The following is a 19,846-nucleotide window of genomic DNA, read 5'->3' as shown; positions in this document are numbered from 1 at the left end:
GGCGCTGCCTCTCAGTCTTTATGCGATATTTTACAAATGAATTTTTTGTTGATTAGAACATATGAGAATTGGAAAAATGAGAATATATATGTATGTAGAAATACATAAATATAGATATCTATACACACATATTTTTCACAAGCACTTTCATAGAATTATCAAATTAGCAGCATTATCTTCTCATGCTTCTGCCCAGTTTGGCAATTACATGTTTTTGAACCCATTTTTCTTTCATGATAGTCCAAGCTATTACATTCTATAGACATTATCTTAAATTTTAGGTCTTGCTATTGGCTGTCATGGGAAAGTTGCTGCTTAATCCTTGGTCTTCCAAAATAGTAATTACTGAGTCACATTATAACATGATCAAACATGATCACATTAACATAATTCAAAATATACAGTGTAAAATGAATAATTAGGATAACCTAACGATTTTAGGACTTAGAACTGAAAAAGACCAGAGCAAAATGTGTCACAACAATCAACTTCGATTGTTCCTGAGCCATCATTGTACCCGAACGCTTTTCCCCTCATCCTTCCTGTTCCCACCTTGTCCCTATTCTAACCACTACATCTTCTTAGTCCTCGTCATAGGAAAATTATCATCACACACAGACATGATGATATATATACTCTTGATAAATTTATGCTTAGCTATTAGTCATATTAAAATAGCCAAAATAGTCAGAATGATTGGATTGCAACCTTGGGGTCATCCTCAACTCCTTACTCATTCACCCTACATGTCAATCAGTTGCCAAAACTTGTCCCTTTTGCAACATCTCTCCTATATGTCTTCTTCTCTCTACTTACGTAGCCACAACCCTAGTTCAGACCCTCACTGCATCTCTCCTGGACTCTTGCAATAGCCTTCTCACTGGTTTTCTTGTCTCAAGTCTCTCCCTACTCCCAGCTGCTGGTTTTTCTAATGTATAGGTCTGACAGTGTCACCTCTCTACTCAATGAGCTCTAGTCATTCCCAATTAGCTCCATGATTAAGTATAAACAAGTTTGTTTGGAATATAAAAGTCTTCCAAACTTGGCTATTTTCTAACTTTCCAGTCTACTTAACCTTTATCCTGCTTCATGCATTCTATGGTCTAGCTACATGGGCCTATTAGCAACTCTTCTAACATGTCACTTCTCCCATTGCTGTGCCTTTGCACTGGCCATCCCCCATGCGTGTCACCTCTGCTTTTTAGTTCCCCTTGTTTCCTGAAAAATTAAGCTCAAGTTCCATCTTCTACAGGAAACTTTTCTTCAGAAGGCTTCAACATCATCCTCTCTGAGATGACCTTTCTTTCATCTAGACTGTATAGATTTTATATGTTGTTGTTCAGTCGTGTCTGACTCTTCACAACCCCATTTGGGGTTTTCATGGCAAAGATATTACAGTGGTTTGCCATTTCCTTCTCCAGCTCATTGTATACGTACTTAGCTGTTAATATGTTGTCTTCTCCATTAGAATGTGAATTCCTTAATGGTACAGACTGTTTTTGTTTTTCTTTGTATCCCCATCTCTTGTCATAGTGCCTGGGACACAATAAATGCTTGTCGTCTGAATGACTGAGTAGTCATTTTAAATCAGGAGTTCTTAACCTGTGGATTACAAATCCCTAATGGGTTCATGAACTTGGGTGGGAAAAATGATATCTTAATTTTCATTGATCTCTAACTGAAATTTAGCATTTCTTTCAATTGCTTAATACTATTATTCTGAGAAAAAGGTCCATCGGTTTCACTAGGCTTCCGAAAGGGCCCATGACACAAAAATAGTTAAGAACCTTTGCTTTAAATGCTTTCAGTAATATAACCATACCAATCACCTCCCATTTCTCACCTGTTTGAAGAGTGAGTCAATGCTGTTTGTTGTGAGATATGTCTGTAGCTTGAACCAGAGGGAGGAAGGCTCACAGGAAACATTTCTTCACCTGGCGGTGCTAGAGATAGGCCAACAAAAGCTTCATTTAGCGTGTCTCCTCCATCCAATGGCCCCAGGAGTTCTGTTAAGATTATTTAAGATGGAAAAACATAATCCATCACGGCTTTTACATTTCAACTCTTGTCAATTTACAGTGAATGAATTAGGAATTTTGAATTGCCAGCCCTCTTTTGTTTTTACTTTTGTTATTCTCAGACTTAGTTTAGCATAGTTTAATTGAATATTTCAGTGAATAAAAAAAGAGAAATTCTTAATGTTTAAAATTGTGAACAAATTTCCAGAATTAATTTCTTTGTTGAAATGTTTTCCAGTGGGCCAACTACCCATGAATTATACTCTATGCAAATACTGCAATTGACTAAATTAATCAATGGCTAGAGAAGTTCCTACTTTAAAAAGCACACACTTTAAAAACATTATAGAATAGTTGGATAAAATATTTGTTCAGCCTTAATTTCAGTTAATTAGTATTCCAGAAGTTCCAAAAACATTAAGTTTTAGAAATTTATGAGACGTTACATTTTATGTCTTTGGTAGTATACCTAAAGTCATAATATGGCTAACTTGGGAAGAAAATTGTTAAAAATTATGAAACATATTTGTCTCATTTGGAATGAGGATGTGAACACTAGACTAAGATATTTAAAAAATAAATCAGGGTTGCAGTGTGTGGATCACTTAAAAGTTGTTTTTTTTTCTAATACAGATAAGAACTAGATGTTTGAATTTTTTTCTTTCCTTTCCCGCAGTAAACTCTACACCACCCTTCTTATCTTGTAAAGTAGCATAATGAATTACCTGACACATATAAATCATGAATATTAGAAAGGTCATGATTCTGTAATAAATTCTGAGAAAGAAATATTCAGTATGTAGGTTGAATATAAAATATTTTCAAGTTCTCTCTAAAGAGCTTCAGGGCTTTAAAAAAAGCCAATTCAATAGGCAGTTATTATTTTTGTAATGATTCTGCTTACAAAAATGTACAGAAGCATAAAAGAAAAAGCATGACTACCATTAAGAAGAGTTTTGTTGTCTAGGCATAGAAATTTGGAATTGTGCAGAAAGTATTATTAAAGTCTGAAATTATAAACATAGGAATTCTGGAGACTTTTTTTGGGGGGGGGAAGAAATTGGTTTACTTGTTTATTTCCATAACCTACATTTGAAAAAATATCAAGAGAGAATTTCGATGGCCGTATCATTTTGAAATTCACCTACCTCGAATCCTCCAATTTTCTACCCCATAGTATTAATAATGACTTACATTAATATAGTGAGTACTTAAAGGTTTGCACAAGGCTTCTTTTGAAACAAACTAGTAGAGAATAAAAAGTATTATTAGGTCTTTTCCACCAATTTCAAATTATGGAATTGCCAAGGACAAGTAGCAAACATTCCTTCTTTCAAGGTAACCCAGCTAAGAAAGATAAGAAAGAATGATCTGCCAAAGCCACGTTGTTGCAGTTGTTTTGACCCAAAGGAGTCAGGCAGTCTATATCTGCAAAATGAGGGGGTTACACCAGATGACCTAAAACGTCCTTTCAGTCTCTACGCTTATAGTGCTATGATTTCCTCAGCATAGGGAACTTCGAGTGAGAACACTTTCCCCTCAAACACGGAATCATGACTCATCTTTACTTTAGAGTCTTAGTTGCCTGTGGCATTGAAAGGTTTAGTAACTTACTTGCCCAGAGTTATAGAAGTAGTATGTGTTAGTAGCAGGATTTGATTAAGGTATTCCTGACCCAGCTAGTCTTTTGTCTATTCCTCCATGTTTTCTCTCATTTAGATTCTCACAATGTACTTAATTTTGGCATCTTAATAAAGAGAACAAAAAGCCCAAACTAACTAACTCAATAGCAAATATATAAGAACCAAAATGACTACTAGCCCAGTTTATTTTGTTGTATCTAGTCAGGTGGTGAATAAAACGAGCAACTGGAGATCAGGAGTTATAAGAATATGTTCAGCATCCATGGAAAATGCTTTTTGGGATAAATATTTCTAATGGTTTTGGTTTCATACCAAATGGATATTAGGCTCTACCGTTTGGTAGAGCTTTTCCCTACCTCTCCTCCCAGGCTCTAGGCTGCCCAGAACCCACCTGGGCTGGTTATCAACTCACATAGATGAGATGGGAGTTATACTAGGCCTACCATTTCCCTACCACTGCATCCCAAGATCCTCCAGTCCTTACCTTGTCTCTGTGCAGTCTAGACATGTGGCATTATCACCTGACCTACTGATGCAACCTAAGGACCCCTGGGCTTGGTTATCCATCCCTTTGCACCCTCAGGACTTCTGGAACTGAACTGGGATGGTAGAAATGAATGGAGAAAAAACGGAACTCTCCCCTGGAGGTTAGGCAGGGCCTCTGTGGATCTGAGTTGTCCTGGTCTAAGTCTTGCTGGGATGCTCTAGTTGTTATCACTCCCCCAGTTTTAAGAGTTCCATCCAGAGCTTTCTAACTTCCTCAATTGTTTGCCTGTGGGGGCCATTGCCTTGTTGGAAGCACCCTTTTTCTGATGGTTGCACGTTTTCTGGGGTAAAGGGAGTGACTCTCATTGGACTTCTTGATCATTATTTGGTCTGGTGACATTTTCAATTTCTGCTGGAGTTGGTACGTGGGAGCTAGGTGGTTTGGGTTGTTCATGCAGCCATCTTGGCTAGAGCTTCCGGTACATGGTTTAGGAATCTTCCCCAGAGAAGGGACAACCAAAACCACGAGCGTATCAAAGCTCACCAACTTTCAGAATGGAGCAGAAGGAGACAGTCCAGAATGGAGTGTGGATTGATACCCACACTTAAGAGGTGGGGAAAAGCTGGAACAGCAAAGGATACCATTTAAAATTCTTCACAGCCTGGCCTTTTCCTGCCTTTCCAGACTTCTTACACTATATTCCTCCACGTACTTCATGTTTCAGCATCACTGGTCTACTTGGAGTTCCCTGAATATGGCATGCTTTTAATCTCCCATCTCCATGACTTTATCCTGGCTGTGCTCTAAGCCTGGAATGCTCTACCTCCCCCACCACCAACTCTTAGTTTGCCTCATCTCCTTCAAGAATCAGTTCAAATGTTTATTGACTGACTGACTGACTGATCTCTCCAGCTGCTAATGCCTTCCCCTCTCAGATTGTCCTCCGTCTTCACTGCATATATATTATATGTTCCTAGTTATTTACATATTATTTCTCTGATTAGAATGTAATCTCCTTGGGGGCAGGGATTTCATTTTTGCCTTTTTTTGTGTGTGTGTCTTCACTGTGCCTGGCACATAGTAAGTACTTAATAGATTCTTGTTAACTTGACAAGCAGAAGAACCAACCAGCAAAGAACAATATCGTGGAAGTCAAAGGAGAGAGTACCCAGGAGGACAATTGCTACAGAAATGTAATAGCAGATAAAAAATAAGAAAAAGACATTGGATTTGTCAGTTAAGAAGTCATAAGTAACTCTGGAGAGAATATTTTTATTAAAGTGGTAGAAGCTGGAAACCAAGGGGTCGAGGAGTGAGTGGGTGGTGAGAAAGCTGAGACAATAAGTGTATATGACTCTCTTCCTAGAAGCTGAGCAGTGAAGGGGAAAAGGGTAAAAAAATAGGATAGTAGCTTGAGGGGATAATACAATTAAGGGAAATATATTTTTTTTAAGGGAGGTGAGATATGAACATTTTTTGTGGCTAGAGATGAAGGAACCAGTGGAGAAGAGATCGGGTGGATGATTGATTGAGCAAGACCCTAGAAGAGAGAGGAATTGATGGGATCAAAGATTCCAGTAGAGAATTATATCAGCTACTGATATATACACATATATGTATACACACATACTCTAAACATATATATTATATATATACATATGTATATATATATGTACAGGATAAATTGGAGATAATCAAGGTGCCTTGTACACAGAAAGCACTTAATACTTGATGAATTGAATTGAGACTATTTAGAGGTTCTGAGTTGTGGAAGGGAGGAGATGTGAGAACCAAGGATGAATGGCCTTGTTTTCTAAGTAAAAAGAAGGTAGGGTAATCTCAGAGGGGATGGTGTAAAGGTTTAAGAAGCTTTAGAACAGCTGTTGTAGAAAATGTGATAGGGAGTCAATCAGACATGAATAAAAGGATTGCCCTGCAGCAGTGAGGGCCTAACTGAGGTTAGATAAAAATGACTTTGTATTAGGCACAGTCTACAGGATTTTCTGACTTCATATTTTATACTCTGCTATTTGGAAATAGGAGCAAGAGAAGGCAGATGGTGGAGGCTATCCATAGTTGAATATTAGTAGAGTGGGAACAGCGGAAGAATAAGGGAAAGAAGATGAAGAGATGAAGAAAGTGTCTGATTATAAGATCAAGACTGAATCTAGGTCCTCAAGTGTGGTGTTTGGATTTAGTCAAAGGGCTGCTAGTTGAGGACCTAGAGGGCCACACGTGGCCTCAAGGCCAAAGGTTCCCCACTCCTGTACTAGACCATGCTATATATTTCTTATGTGTAAAATCAAAGACTAAAATATAAAATTAGACATTAAGTGAAACTGTGGTAGATTTTTGTGAAGAACATGTATAATATATAATCCATATTAATAAACTTAATTCTCAAAATTTTTAGTGTCTTAAGAATGTCAGTTGCCTGTTATGCACTAACTAATGCCTAGACGAGAGAGGTTCTCTTCCTTTTAATCACAAGGCTTAAGGTGACTTTAAATGTCTACAAAGGTTTCAAACATGTCTTTTTCAGAAAAGACAGACAACAATAACATCACATGAATCACAGCACTAACAAAATGAGATTTATTTTCCTCCCGCTTGAATAGAATGGGTTCTATTCTGCTTGAATACAATAGGAGGGAAAAAGGTTCCCTTTCTTTCTTCCTGTGTTCACACAGTCCCATGAATATCTATATTTTATTTATTCTATCCAGAGTTTAGCACAGGATAAGTGGGATGTGGTCCAGGGTATGTTATAGCTCCAATGAGCCTTCCAATCCAGTTACATTATATTGGCAGTCTAGGTGGAGAAAATATTTGTGAATTCTTTTATATTTACAGAACTACTTAGCTAGTGATTTCTTCAATGCAGCAGCTACTGGAATAATAATGGACATTTCTATAGCACTTTAAAGTCTGCAAAGTAATTTTCATACTTCTCATTTTAACCTCATGACAACTCGGTGAAGCAAATACCACACGTATTATTATCGTCCTTCTACATGTAGGGAAACTGAGGCTGAGAGAGGTTACCTGACTTTCCCATAGTTATTCAGGTATGTTAGAGGTGAGATTTGAACCCAGGTCTTCCTGACTCTATGCCCAACATTTTATTTGCTAAATCATTTTCTGAACCTCAGATTTCTAATCTGTCCCGTGAAAGGATGAGACTCATGATGGCTTCTGATGGCCCCATCAAGCTCTAAGTCTTTGAGGAATAAGCCCTTCTGCCTCTTAAAAACATGGAGAACAGGAGTCACTGTAGTAATATTTTTATACATAGGTCACAGCTAAGTACAGACCTTCAGGGAGAGAAACTCTCACGACGGGTTTTTGCTACTGCTACAGAGCATGTAAATCAATCCATTAATCAATGAACATGCATTTGTTAAAGCCTGCTATACCCTAGGCACTGTGGTAAGCCATAGGTATATCAAGAAAAAAATGAAAGTCTCTACCAGGAATGAGGCAGTTCAAGATTGCTCCCATCTTATCTACAGCCATGAACTTCAGGACAAAGAGTTTCCAGCTCTGGCCCTCAGGGCTTCCCGCTGGACTATTTTGGGGAATACAAAACTATTAAAGAAAAATCCATTAAGTGTCTTCATGATAATAATTTTGAAAATACTTTGTACAGAAATAAATCAAAAGAATATTTGAATGCAAATGGACATGGTTTTATTACTAATAATAACTATAATAATGATAACTAACATTTATATAACTCTTTCTTTATGCCAGGCACGGTGCTAAGTGTTTTACAATAATTACCTCATTTGATAATATTGGGTCAGAAAGTCATCTGTTTGCCTATGGGAATACTACAGAGGGGACAGCCTCCGTTAATTTGCTCCTTCTCATCAGCTCAAGTCATTTGCCCTTGGGAATAACCTTAATAACAGATTCCTTCTGCCCCTCTCCCACCACTGGCTGGTTCACTGTCCTGTTTTTCCATGTTTCCTAGTCAATGTGGTTTAGGGAAAAGTACATTGAACTTGGAGCTTGAAGAACTAGATTGTAGCCCAGGTTCTACTAACTATCATTTAAGTGACCCTTAAATAGGTGATGACCTCTTTTTACCTCAGTTTCTTTGTCTGTATTATGGGGATAATAATATTTTTACTACCTGTCTCTTCAGGGCTGTTATGAGAAAAGTGCTTGGCAAACTGTAAAATACTATATATAAATGGGCTAATAAAGACAGACAATAACTACTAGTGGGTAAATAAAGGAAATGCCAGGCATTTGAGTGTTTGTGCTTCATTCTTGCCATTTTTAAATGGAAGTTTTAAAAAATATGCAGCCTCTGAAACATGGCACCATGGCGATTGGTTGGAAAAAATCAATTGGCTTTTTTATTCATGTGATACTAAGTAGCTTGATTTATTTGTAATTATCTGATTTATTCATTCCCCTTCCCCCACTGGGATTTTCAAAGTTCTTTCTTGAGAACCCATACCATGTTATTTTGGGTCAGGGGCATAGGCACTCCTTACTTTTTATCTTAATGTATACATGGAAACCATGTTATAAAGCAATTAACTGCAAAGTATTTTATACTTTCTCATAGGAGCGATACCCCCAACTAGGCTTGGAGTCAGGAAGATGAGAGTTCATATTTGACCTCTGACACTATGACATTGGGAAAGTCACTCAACCTCATTTTCCTCAACTGTAACTGTTTGCCTCAGTTTCCTTAAATTGTAAAATGAGGATAATAATAGCACTTAACTTGCAGTGTTGTTGTAAGGATCGAATGGATGAGATAATATTTGTAAAGTGATTAGCAAGTGCCTGGAACACAGTAGGTGTTTTATAAATATTTATTCCCCTCTCCTCTCCCTTTATAATGAAGGATCGCATTCCCAAACAAAAGTAATAGTTCACATTTACACAGTGTGATTTATAGTTATACACACAGTGGTTTACATAGAACATCTCAGCTGATCCTTCCACTCACCCTGTGAGGAAGATAGCGCTAATGTTATGGTCTCTTATTTTTGCAAATGAGGCTGAGGCTGAGCACATTAAACGACTTGTCTGGGGTCATCAGCAAGTAGGTGGCAGGGCTTAGACTCTTCATCTGGTGCTTTTAAAACCTACTGTACACTAGGCACTTAGCTAGACCATGGGTATGTAAAGACAAAATGCAGCATTCTGCATTTGTCATAAAAGTAAAGACGCAATTATAACCTTCTGTGATCACTAAAACAAGTCTGCAAGTCCAATGATACAGTAGAAAGAGCATTAGCCTGGGAGTTGGGAGATCTGGGTGTGAATCCTGACCCTGGCACTAAGCGAGTAACATTGGAGAAATCATTTTACTTTTTAGAGCCTATTTCCTCATCTGTTAAATGGGACTAATTATGCTATGGGGAAAGTGCTTTGTAAATTTTAGAGTACAACATAAACACAACTTCTTATAAATGACTTTATCACTTTTCTTTATGACTTCTCATAAATTTAACATATTATATATACCAAGGGCTCTGGAAAAAAAGAAATTATCTCTGCCCTCATGGAGCTTAAATTCTAATAGAAGAGCCAACATACATATGTAGAAGTATGTATAAAACACATAGAGAGAAGATACAAGGTAACTTTGGGGGTGAGGAAGGCACTAGCTGTTGGGAAGACTGCAAATGGTCTCCCATAGAAGGTGGTGCTAGAACTGAGTCTTGAAGCGAATCTAGGGACTTGAAGAGGTGGAGGTGATGAGAAAGTACATTTGCTTCTCCTTGCCTTCCTCTCCCCAAGCATCATCCAGTGGAAGGGCAAGGAGATGGGAGACGAAGTGTCTTGTATAAGGAACAACAAAACCAGTCCGGCTGGATTGGAGAGTTTGTGAAGAGGAGCAATGTGTAATAAGGGTAGAAAAGTACAATGAGGCCAGGTTGTAAAGCATTATTTAAATATCCAAGGGGTTGATATTTGATCGTGGAGGTAATACGGAGCTTCTGTAATTTAGTGTGTGTGTGTGTGTGTGTGTGTGTGTGTGTGTGTGTGTGTGAATGACACAGTCAGACCTGCACTTTGAGAAAATTACTTTGGAGGCTGTGCTGGAGGATGGTTAGAGTGGGGAGGGGCTTAAGGTGGGGAAATCAATTAGGAGGTCATTGTAAAAATCCAGGAGAGTGGTATGGGCCTGAAGGATGGTTGTGGTTGTATGAATATATAGAGAAGGGGACGTATGATGGAGATGTAGTGGAGGTAAAAAAGACTAGAGTCTAAATGTAAGAAAAATTCCCTAGAGATGCTGCTTGTCTCCAGATGCTTCTGTTTGTGAATGAGCTTGTGTTGAGTGCTTCTAGCTCCAAAACACTGCAGCCTCTTAAATGAGATCCACAGTTACTAGAGTTTGGCCTAACTGTTCACACAGTACAAACAAACCAAAAAACAAGTGAAGAATGCTTATTGTTGATATGATATGCAGTTGGAGGGTCAACCCATAGAACTGGTACATCGGTAGATGTATCTTCAACAGACTTTGTAAGTGCACAATGAGCTGTTACTAGAACTGAAAAGGAGAGCAGATTGAATTGCCTTTGGGAAATAATGCAGTGCTTTTAATGACCCCAGTTTCTCCCTGAAACAAAAACTTATCTTTTTTTTAACATCAATATTCTTTTGGTAATGTTGTCTGGCTTTGAGTCCTGAAATATTATATAAGCTCTGAAGAATCAAGGTTGTGGCTTACCCAAAGGACAATGGAGAGGCTATAACATGTTACCAGCAAAGAATTGCTCAAGAGAACTAGTACAAGAACTAGTACAATCAGAGACATGTATGATTAGTAAAGACATGACCTGATTATGAAATAAGAAGAAGGGATAACACATGGAGAGATCATGTACTCGACTGTACAAGGGAATTGAAGGCCCCAAACACAGTGAAGTATATACATAGTAGTGGAATCCCTGGATTACAGGTTTGAGTTTTTGAATTATTTTACTTGTACAAGCCTAAACTGTTTTCCAAAATGAATGTACTAATTCATAGCTCCACCAATAATGCATTAGTGTGTCTATACTCTCATAACCCCTCCAACATTGACTATTCCCACTTTTTGTTACCTTTGGAAAATTTTTTAGGTGTGAGGTAAAACCTCAGAGTTTTTTGCTATGCATTTCTCTCTCTCTCTCTCTCTCTCTCTCTCTCTCACTGATCTGGAGCATTCTTTCCTATAGGTGTTAAAAGCTTGCAATTCTTCATTTGAGAACTGTTTAATCATATCCTTTGACCACTTATCTATTGGGGAATGGCTATATATATGTATATATATATATATATGCACACATATTACTCACACCTATATATATACAGATAAATATATGTATACATGTGTGTCAGTTGTCTGTATATTTTGGATACCAAACTTGTATCCAAGAAATCGGACACAAATACCATTTGACTGTTTCCCTATTCTATACAAGGTAACTTCTGTAATTGCTTAAGAATGCCTCTCCTATCTGCAATTGCCTTTTAATTGTTCTCCCTGACCCACATTTCTCCCATTCTAATTTATCCTACACTCAGCTGTCAAGTCCAAATAAGGCTTTACCACCTCCTACAAAGAGTAAGAGAAACTGGATCCTTTCCCTGGCACAATATCTTACATCAGGAAATGGGACTAGAAATATTAGTAAATAGAAGAAGGCAATGAATACTTTGAAGAAATATGGGTCATGAGATGCCTAAGAGATAAACTCAGAGAAGAGTATTTCCATAAGTATAAGCAGAGCCTCAGGAGGCTAAAAATGGTATGGCTCCAAGTTCTATGAGAAAAACTTGAAGAAATGAAGAATGAGTTTAAAAAATTTGAAAAGAACTCTGGAGGAAAAAGTGGAAGGAAAATAAATAGCTTAGGAGAGAAAGTTGAAAATCTTACCCAAATAGTAGACTCCTGAAAAATAAAGTAGATGAAATAGAATTCAGTGACTCCTTGAGATAAGAACTAATAGAATAAAATAAAAAAAACTGAAAAAAATAGAAATGTAGGTATCTATTGTCAAAAACAACTAACCTAGAAAATAAGTCAAAGAGAGCTAATTTAAGAATCATTAGTCTCTCTGGAAATCATGACCAAAACAAATTCTGAATGCCATTATTTCAAGAAATCATAAAAATTGCCCAGATTTAACAGAACCCACAGGAAAAGTAGAAATAGGAAGAATCTACCAGTCAATTCCTGAAAGAAACCTCAAAATGAAAACTCTCAGGGATATCATAGTCAAAATCCAGAGCTTCTAGGTGAAATACAAAAATGTCACCAGGAAACAGAAATAAAGAATTCAAGTACTGAAGAACCACAGTCAGACTCGTACAAGACTTGACAAAAATTACTATAAAGGAGTGAAAATCTTGCAATATCATATTTTTAAGGGCAAAGATAACGGCTAATAGCCAAGAATAATTTACTGTGTACCTGAGCATAATCCATAGGAGGAAAATGGAACTTTAATGGAAGGGTGGACTTTCAAACATTCATGATTAAAAAACCAGATACAAAGACAAAACCAAAACCAAAACAACAACAACTGGAAAGTAAGAGGACGTGCAAAAATTGAGGAATGACTGAATTAGTTGTGGTATGTGACCGTGATGTAGTACTATTGTGCTATAAGAAATGAGAAAATAGATGATTTAAAAAAGACATGGAAAGACACATAAATTGATGCAGAATAAAGTTAGCATAGCCTGAAGAACAGGTTTATGTTATAGCATGGGATATATATATATATATATATATATATGTAAATATAATAGCTACTAGTATAGAACAGAATTTATGCTATTATACAACTGAAAATTTTTGAGGACTTTTATAGACACTGATGAAGAATGAAATGAGCAGAACCATGAGAACAACTTATACAATGACAACACTATAAAAACAAATAACTTTGAAATCTATAAGAACTATGATTAATATAACAATTATTCATGATTCAAGAGGACTAATGATGAAATATGCTATCCATTACAAAGAGGTGATAGATTTGGGGTTTGGAATGAGACATATGTGTGAATATATCCACAATACACACACATACACACACACATATATATATACATACATACATACATACATACATGCATATGTGTGTATACAGTCACTAAAGAAATTTGTTTTGCTTCCATGACACTACCCACCTCACCCTCTGCTGTCTCCTTCTCCTTTTGCCTTCCAGTTGGGGGTCACCTGACAATTTCCATCCCAATACTCCATGCCTTGGCACAGGTTGTCCCCTAAGCCTAGATAACTCCTTCTATGACTTCAATCAATCCACAAGAATGTAGTAAGCACCTACTATGTGACAGGTACAAATAAGCACATATTCCTACTCACAAGGTGCTTCCACTAATGTGGACATTCTTATCCCCCTTCAGGGTTCAGCTCGGGTGCCAACTCCTACATGAGTTCTTTCCTGAACCCCCTTCCAGTCCTGAAATTGCTTTGTTATTTATTTTATATATGTTTTCTATTTCCTTCTCTGTGTACATAGTATCCCCTACCCCTACCCCAATATAGTGTGCATTACGTGAGGGGAAGAAATGTTTCATTTGTCTTTGTATCTCTAATTCCTGACATAGCACCCTTGTACATGGTAGGCACTTACCACATGTTAGTGAAATTAAATAGCTGCTCTTAACCATGCCTTTAATAATTTGCTGTAGAACTTTGCCAGGAATACATTAAACTCACCAGCCTGTATCTTGATGAATATCTTTCTTTCCCTTTGGAAAGTCAGGAAGGTGGTCCTTCTTCAGTCCTACAGTGCCTCTCTTGTTCCCCACAGGCTCTCAAAGATCACAGACAGTAGTTAAATCTACCACATCTCTCAGTTCTTTCAGTTCTCTAGGATTTGGTTTCTCTGGGCCTTGACAAAGGTAAACATAGTAAGGGCAGTTGGATGCTCTTTTATCATTTCCTCAATTAATACTGGCTTTCAACTTCTTACTGACTCTTTTGGCTCTATCCTCCCAAGTCCAAAGACCATTCTTCTTAAAAGAGAGAGCAGAAGCAAAGAAAAAGTTGAGGATTTCTGCTCTACAGCCAGTCCACATCTGGAATATTTTCAGGTATTTTATTTTACCAGAAGAAGGCAATCAAATTGGTAAAGGACCTTTAGCCAAATGAGGATTGATTAAACTGGGGTTTTTAGCCTGAAGAAAACATTTAGGCTTAGGGAGGAAGAAATGCTAGTTATCTTAATGTGTTTGAAGTGCGGGGCCACTAGGAAGAGGGATTAAATCTGTTCTGTTTGGCCCCAGAGGTCTTGACTCAAATGGCAAAGAGACAAATTCAGGCTCAGGGTAAGGAAGAAGAATCTAAAAATGAGTGCTCTTTAAAAGTGCAAGGGGCTACTTTTGAAGGTGGTGGGTTGTCCTTTCCTAGAGATTTTCAAATAAAGGCTGGAAGAGCACTTGTTGGGTCTATGACTGGAAGGCCTCGGTGGTCCCTTCTAACTAGGAAGATTCTGTAACTTTATGATAACCTGGGAGAAACTAGTAGAGATTAGTAGGATGATGAAGGACCTCCACATTATTCAAATCAACAAACCTGAGCATGTGCAAGGGACTGTGCTAAGAGCAGGCGGTACAAAGACAAAAATGAAATTGTCATTGGATCTCAAGGATCTTACATTGTTTTTTTATTACTTTATTTGGATTTATCAACAATCACTTCCATAAGCTTTTGAGTTTTAAATTTTTCTCCCCCTCCCTCCTCACCTCCTTCCCCAAGACAGCGCACAATTTGATATAGGCTATACATATACATTCCTATTAAACACATTTCCACATTAGTGATGTTGTAAGGAAGAATTAGAACCAACAGGAGGAACCACCACAAAGAGGAAACAAAACAAAACAGAAGAAAAAAATAGCAAATAGTATGCTTCGATCTGCATTCAAACTCCATAGTTTTTTCTTTGGATGTGAATAGCATTTTCTATCATGAGACCTTTGGAGATGTCTTAGAGGATCTCACATTCTTATGGTGGGATGTACAGATAAGTACTTTTTTGGGGGAGGTGGGTAGTCTGGATCTATGATGTTATCAGTGTAGGAAACTCCCTCCACTGGTGTGATTTAGCAACTCATCTTAACTTGGAGTCCTAGAAAGTTGCCTGAGGCTCTGAGCAAAAGGTAAGTGACTGTTCAATGAGGTTACATAGCTAATAGATAAGAGGTGGGACTTGGGCTGGGGCCTTACTGTTTCTAAATTACACCTTGTTGCTTCTTATACAGGATATCCCAAACATCTCATTGAGGTTTTAAGCTTAAATGTTCGCAAAGCACGGGCACACCTTGTTCTTAGTTTTTAGCACTCTGGCTCCTAAGGATCACTAATTCCCTAAGTGCTCACAAACCATCTGTTTAATAAGCTTTAATAGCTTTTAAATTTGCGCTGAGACTTTTGGAACATCCTGTACAAATATACACCAATACAAAGTTCATACAAGAATTTCAAGAGAGAGAATAAATGGGGGTGAAGGATTAGGGAGGACCAGGAAAGATCTCATATAGAAGATGGCAGGTGGTAGCAACTCCCTGAGCTATGCTCTGAATAAAGCCAGGGATTCTATGAGATGGAGGTGAGGTTATGCTACACAAAGATTGGGGATATTTATCCTGAAGAAAAGAAGATGAAGGTTTTGACATATATCTGAAGGGCCATCTCTTGGAAGAGGGATTTGTTTTCTTCTATTGTCCCTAGATGACATAACTAGAAGAAGTGAGTGCACAGTTGCCTGGAAGCAAATTTAGGCTTGATGAAAAGAAAAACTTCCTAACGATTAGAGCTCTCCAAGAATAGAATGGGTAGTAAGAGGTTCTGCCTCATTTGGACTCATGACACCTTGCTAGGTAAGCTGTAGGAAGGATTCTTATTCACATATGATGTTGGACCAAGAGGCTTTGAGGTCCCTTCCAATTCTGTGAAAGCTGGTCAGGATCTAACACGCATCCTCAAGCTTGAGAAAGCAGATATCAAAGGGTGAGATGGTGAAAAGTTGAGGCATGAAACGTGGAACACTCTCTCTAGGAGTTGGGTAGCGAAAGACAGGAGTGATAGACAAGGAGGGGATGGCAAACTCAAGTCAAAGTTTTAAGGCTGGGGAGACCTGAGCATTTTGGTAGAGAGCTTTGAAGAAGCTAGAAGATAGTGAGAGACTCAAGAGGAGAGTGATAGGGAGAATGATTGAGTTGGTGAGTTGTTGGAGGATACAGGGGAAAATGGGATGGAAGGAACAGTAGAGGATTTAGTTTTGCCAAGGAGAAGGGCCACTTCTTCCTCAGAGACTAGGGCAAAAGAAGAGAGGGTTAGAAGATAGAGAGAAATTTTGAGGTATGGAATAGAGGAGATGAGGTCTCGTTTTTTTTTTTTTTTCCCAGAAATAGAATATTAAGCCATTTGTTCAGAAACAGGGACTAGAATTAAGGCAAGGATTTGAGGAAAAAGGAGAAGGCTTGGAATAGGCACTTTGGGGCACATGAAGGAGAGTCTGTCAAAGAATAAAAGAATTACTATGTAGCAGTGTAGCCCCAGTTGATATTAAATAATATGAATTTATATTTGAACCAGTCAGCAAAGTTATGTGACTTGCTCTAGTAATTTTCAGGGATATCTTTGATAAAAAAAAAATCAGTAAGTTAAAATTACATAGTTTGGCATACTGTGTTGTATATTTTGCCTCAAATGTAAAATTATCCTAGTGAACTCATGTTGACCTTGATAAATTCGCAACCACTCGCATTTTAAAAAAATCTCTCTTGATGCCTACTCTTCTCATAAAAATAAAAAATGTTGACAAATATGATAAAAACAAAGTCTGATTAAAAATATGAGAAACATGCTATATCTTAAAACACATAAACACATACCTACACAAAAACAGCTGCTAGCATATATACTTTTGATTTTTTGAACTTGGCTCTTCAAGCTACAAAGGTCCTAACTAGGACAAACAGTCTTAAAGTGCTGCATACATTCTATAAAAGAAAATAGTAATTCTGCTTGCCAGATATTTTATCCACAAAGAATTTTAATAAATTTTATAAAGATGTATTTAAGACTGTTAACATATATAATTATTACTCACCTAAATTATGACTGTCTTGAAGTCATAATTTAAAGATATATATTATTAAGTCTAGTATCTATAACACATATAATAGATACCCTAGAATATGTTTTACGGCATGATTTTTCATTACCTCCATTTAGTTATTTATTCTTTCATCATTAATAATTTTTATATAGCTATCAAGATTTTAAAGACAGCTTAGAAAACAAATTCAGTAACTTGGTGGTACGTTTTTCCCATGACTTTCAGAAATAAGACAGTTACAACATTAAAAAAAAAACTAATGTTCTTTAAAACATATTTTATTTGTCCAGCAAAGGGCAGGATATTTCAAACGAAATCTGATTTCTATAGTTACATTATTTCATTGGAAATATGGCTTAAAAGTAACATATGAATGACCTTTCAAATTTTCATGTTAAATAGTTGAAACACAGAGCAAAATAACAAGTTATTTGCTTATCTATGAGTGCAGTTTTCCACAATCATTTACAAACTAGTTAGCTGCACCTTGAAATTAACAAAGTACTTTATGCTCATATATACACACATATCTATATATCAAACTCTCTATATATGTTAGGACATTTGAAACAACTTAAAAAAAAAACCTCATACTTTCTCACCTCAAAGCTGCCATCCAAAGGCAAATGGAGAGACTAATGTGTCAAGTTGTATAGGGCCAAATAATTAATGGACCAGTGCACACATTGATGTGTTTAGCTGAAAAGTGACTGAAATCTGAACTGTTTGCTTTCTCTTTCTTGTTACTTCAGAACTGGTTTGAGCTTAAATATCTAAAACCTACAGGTGTTAAAATTTTCTTGCTTGTCAGATAAATTGGTTTCATCAGACAGTCATTGGTTATTTTGTCCAAGAAAGACTAGACCACCTTTCTCCCTTAAAACTGCCTGCATAGATCTGTCCTTCAGAAATGAAAAATTAGAAGCACAGTTTCTCATCACTGAGTTAGTGAATACACCAAATACACTTTAACTCAAAGTTTAAGCACCGACCAGATTTAATTTGATAATTCATTTTCAACGGACTGAACTCTTTAACGATCTAATCTCGTAGAAAGCTAAATGAGACCATTAAGTTATTGAAATCTAGACCATTAAAAGCTTTTTAAAGCTAAAAATAGTCATGTTAAAACTCATTTGAAATTCAAAAAATCATCCAGCTATAAATACATTATGCTTCAGAAAATAGTGTACTTTACGTCTCTCATCATTTCTTACTGCAAGGTTTGTCTAGAGGTATGAGTTACATATATCCCTTTTAACTATGTATATGTATGTACATATATATATATGTATATATATGCCACATTTTAATTTAGGACTCAGAGTGTATAGAATTAAAATATTTCTTCCATAAAACACAGCATGCCTCCAGCGGAATAGAGTCATAATACTTTTTAATCTTCTTTCAAAGTCCTACTCCTATGTGTGTGGGGTGGGGGGGAGGAAGGTGTGGGGTGACACCAGGCATACAATCTCTGGAAGCCCCAACCGAGCATGGCCGTGCAGTAGACTTTTTGTTTGATGAGCAGCCTAGCTAAGTCCAGAGAGGTTCATCACCAGAAAGTTGACCCTGACATGGTCAATTTTTTTGGGCCACAGCAATTTATGAATTCATCTACATAAGGGCAAAAGGGCCATATTCTGCAGAAGTGTAGGGAGTACCCTACATGTTGATGAAGTAAAAAATCTCTTGAAATACTGAATTACTGAAGCGATGGTTTTATGCACAGAGACATAATCTTAAAAAGTAAGATTAAAAAGGTCTCCAGTAAAGTATTTGGTATCAAGAAGTCTTTTCATGCAATACATATTGGTAAATTATTAAGGTTGTTATTTTAATTGGACCTGTGATTTCATTAGTAGGAAGCTCTTGGTGAGGAACCCTTTCCACCAAAGCATGCTGGCACCATCTCTGGAATTTTTTTTTTATCATCTTAGAGAATTGCCTGAGAGGCCTTAAGTGACTTGCCCAGCCTCACACAACTAGTATGTGGCAGAGAGAAGACTTGACCCCAGTTCTTCTTGGTTCTGTATCCATTACACCATGAAGTACATAGGAAAACAAAAAACAAAAAAAACAAAAACCTTAACAATTTTTTGAATGAAAAAATTTCACTTGCATAAAGAAAATTATTTAAATGATCCTGTGGTGTAATAACATTGTCTTTGTCCTCAACTAATTTAAAATCAATGAAGTTTTGATATCATGAATTAACCAATTCTTATGGTGATAATGTACAATTTTGGTAAAAGTATAGTATGAAATATTATTTTAATTACTCTTCACTATAGAGGTTTGTGTTTTTCTTTTCTTTTTGAATAGGTATTTTTACGAGGCAAAACAAAGAAGCATTTTCTAAATTTACCTTTAGGCATTAAAACATAAAAGAAGTTGGGGGTATCCAAAGCTGGCTTGTTTTAAATATCACTATATTGCCTTGAATGACAGTTTACAATTTACAAGCAGGGTGTAGCTAATAAAGCCACTGAAGCAGACATGAGCATAGGTTTTCTCTGATACGCACCCCACGCCTGTCAGTCACTCTTCTCAAGTGCTTTGTTGCACAGG

At 36.9% G+C, this 19,846-nt stretch overlaps 1 protein-coding gene across 1 annotated transcript in view; it reads right to left on the bottom strand.

The window, feature by feature from the left end:
- WDPCP (WD repeat containing planar cell polarity effector) overlaps positions 1-19,846 on the bottom strand; it is a 361,203-nt gene that overhangs the window by 24,261 nt on the left and 317,096 nt on the right. The window contains exon 15 of the mRNA XM_027865293.1: positions 1,844-2,006. Coding sequence (XP_027721094.1) covers positions 1,844-2,006 — 163 coding nt within the window. The remainder of the gene's footprint in view (positions 1-1,843; positions 2,007-19,846) is intronic.

This window comes from Vombatus ursinus, unplaced genomic scaffold (assembly GCF_900497805.2).
Source record: "Vombatus ursinus unplaced genomic scaffold, bare-nosed wombat genome assembly UNPS02014778.1, whole genome shotgun sequence".
Lineage (NCBI taxonomy): Eukaryota > Metazoa > Chordata > Mammalia > Diprotodontia > Vombatidae > Vombatus > Vombatus ursinus.
This window is presented reverse-complemented; position numbering and strand designations above follow the sequence as displayed.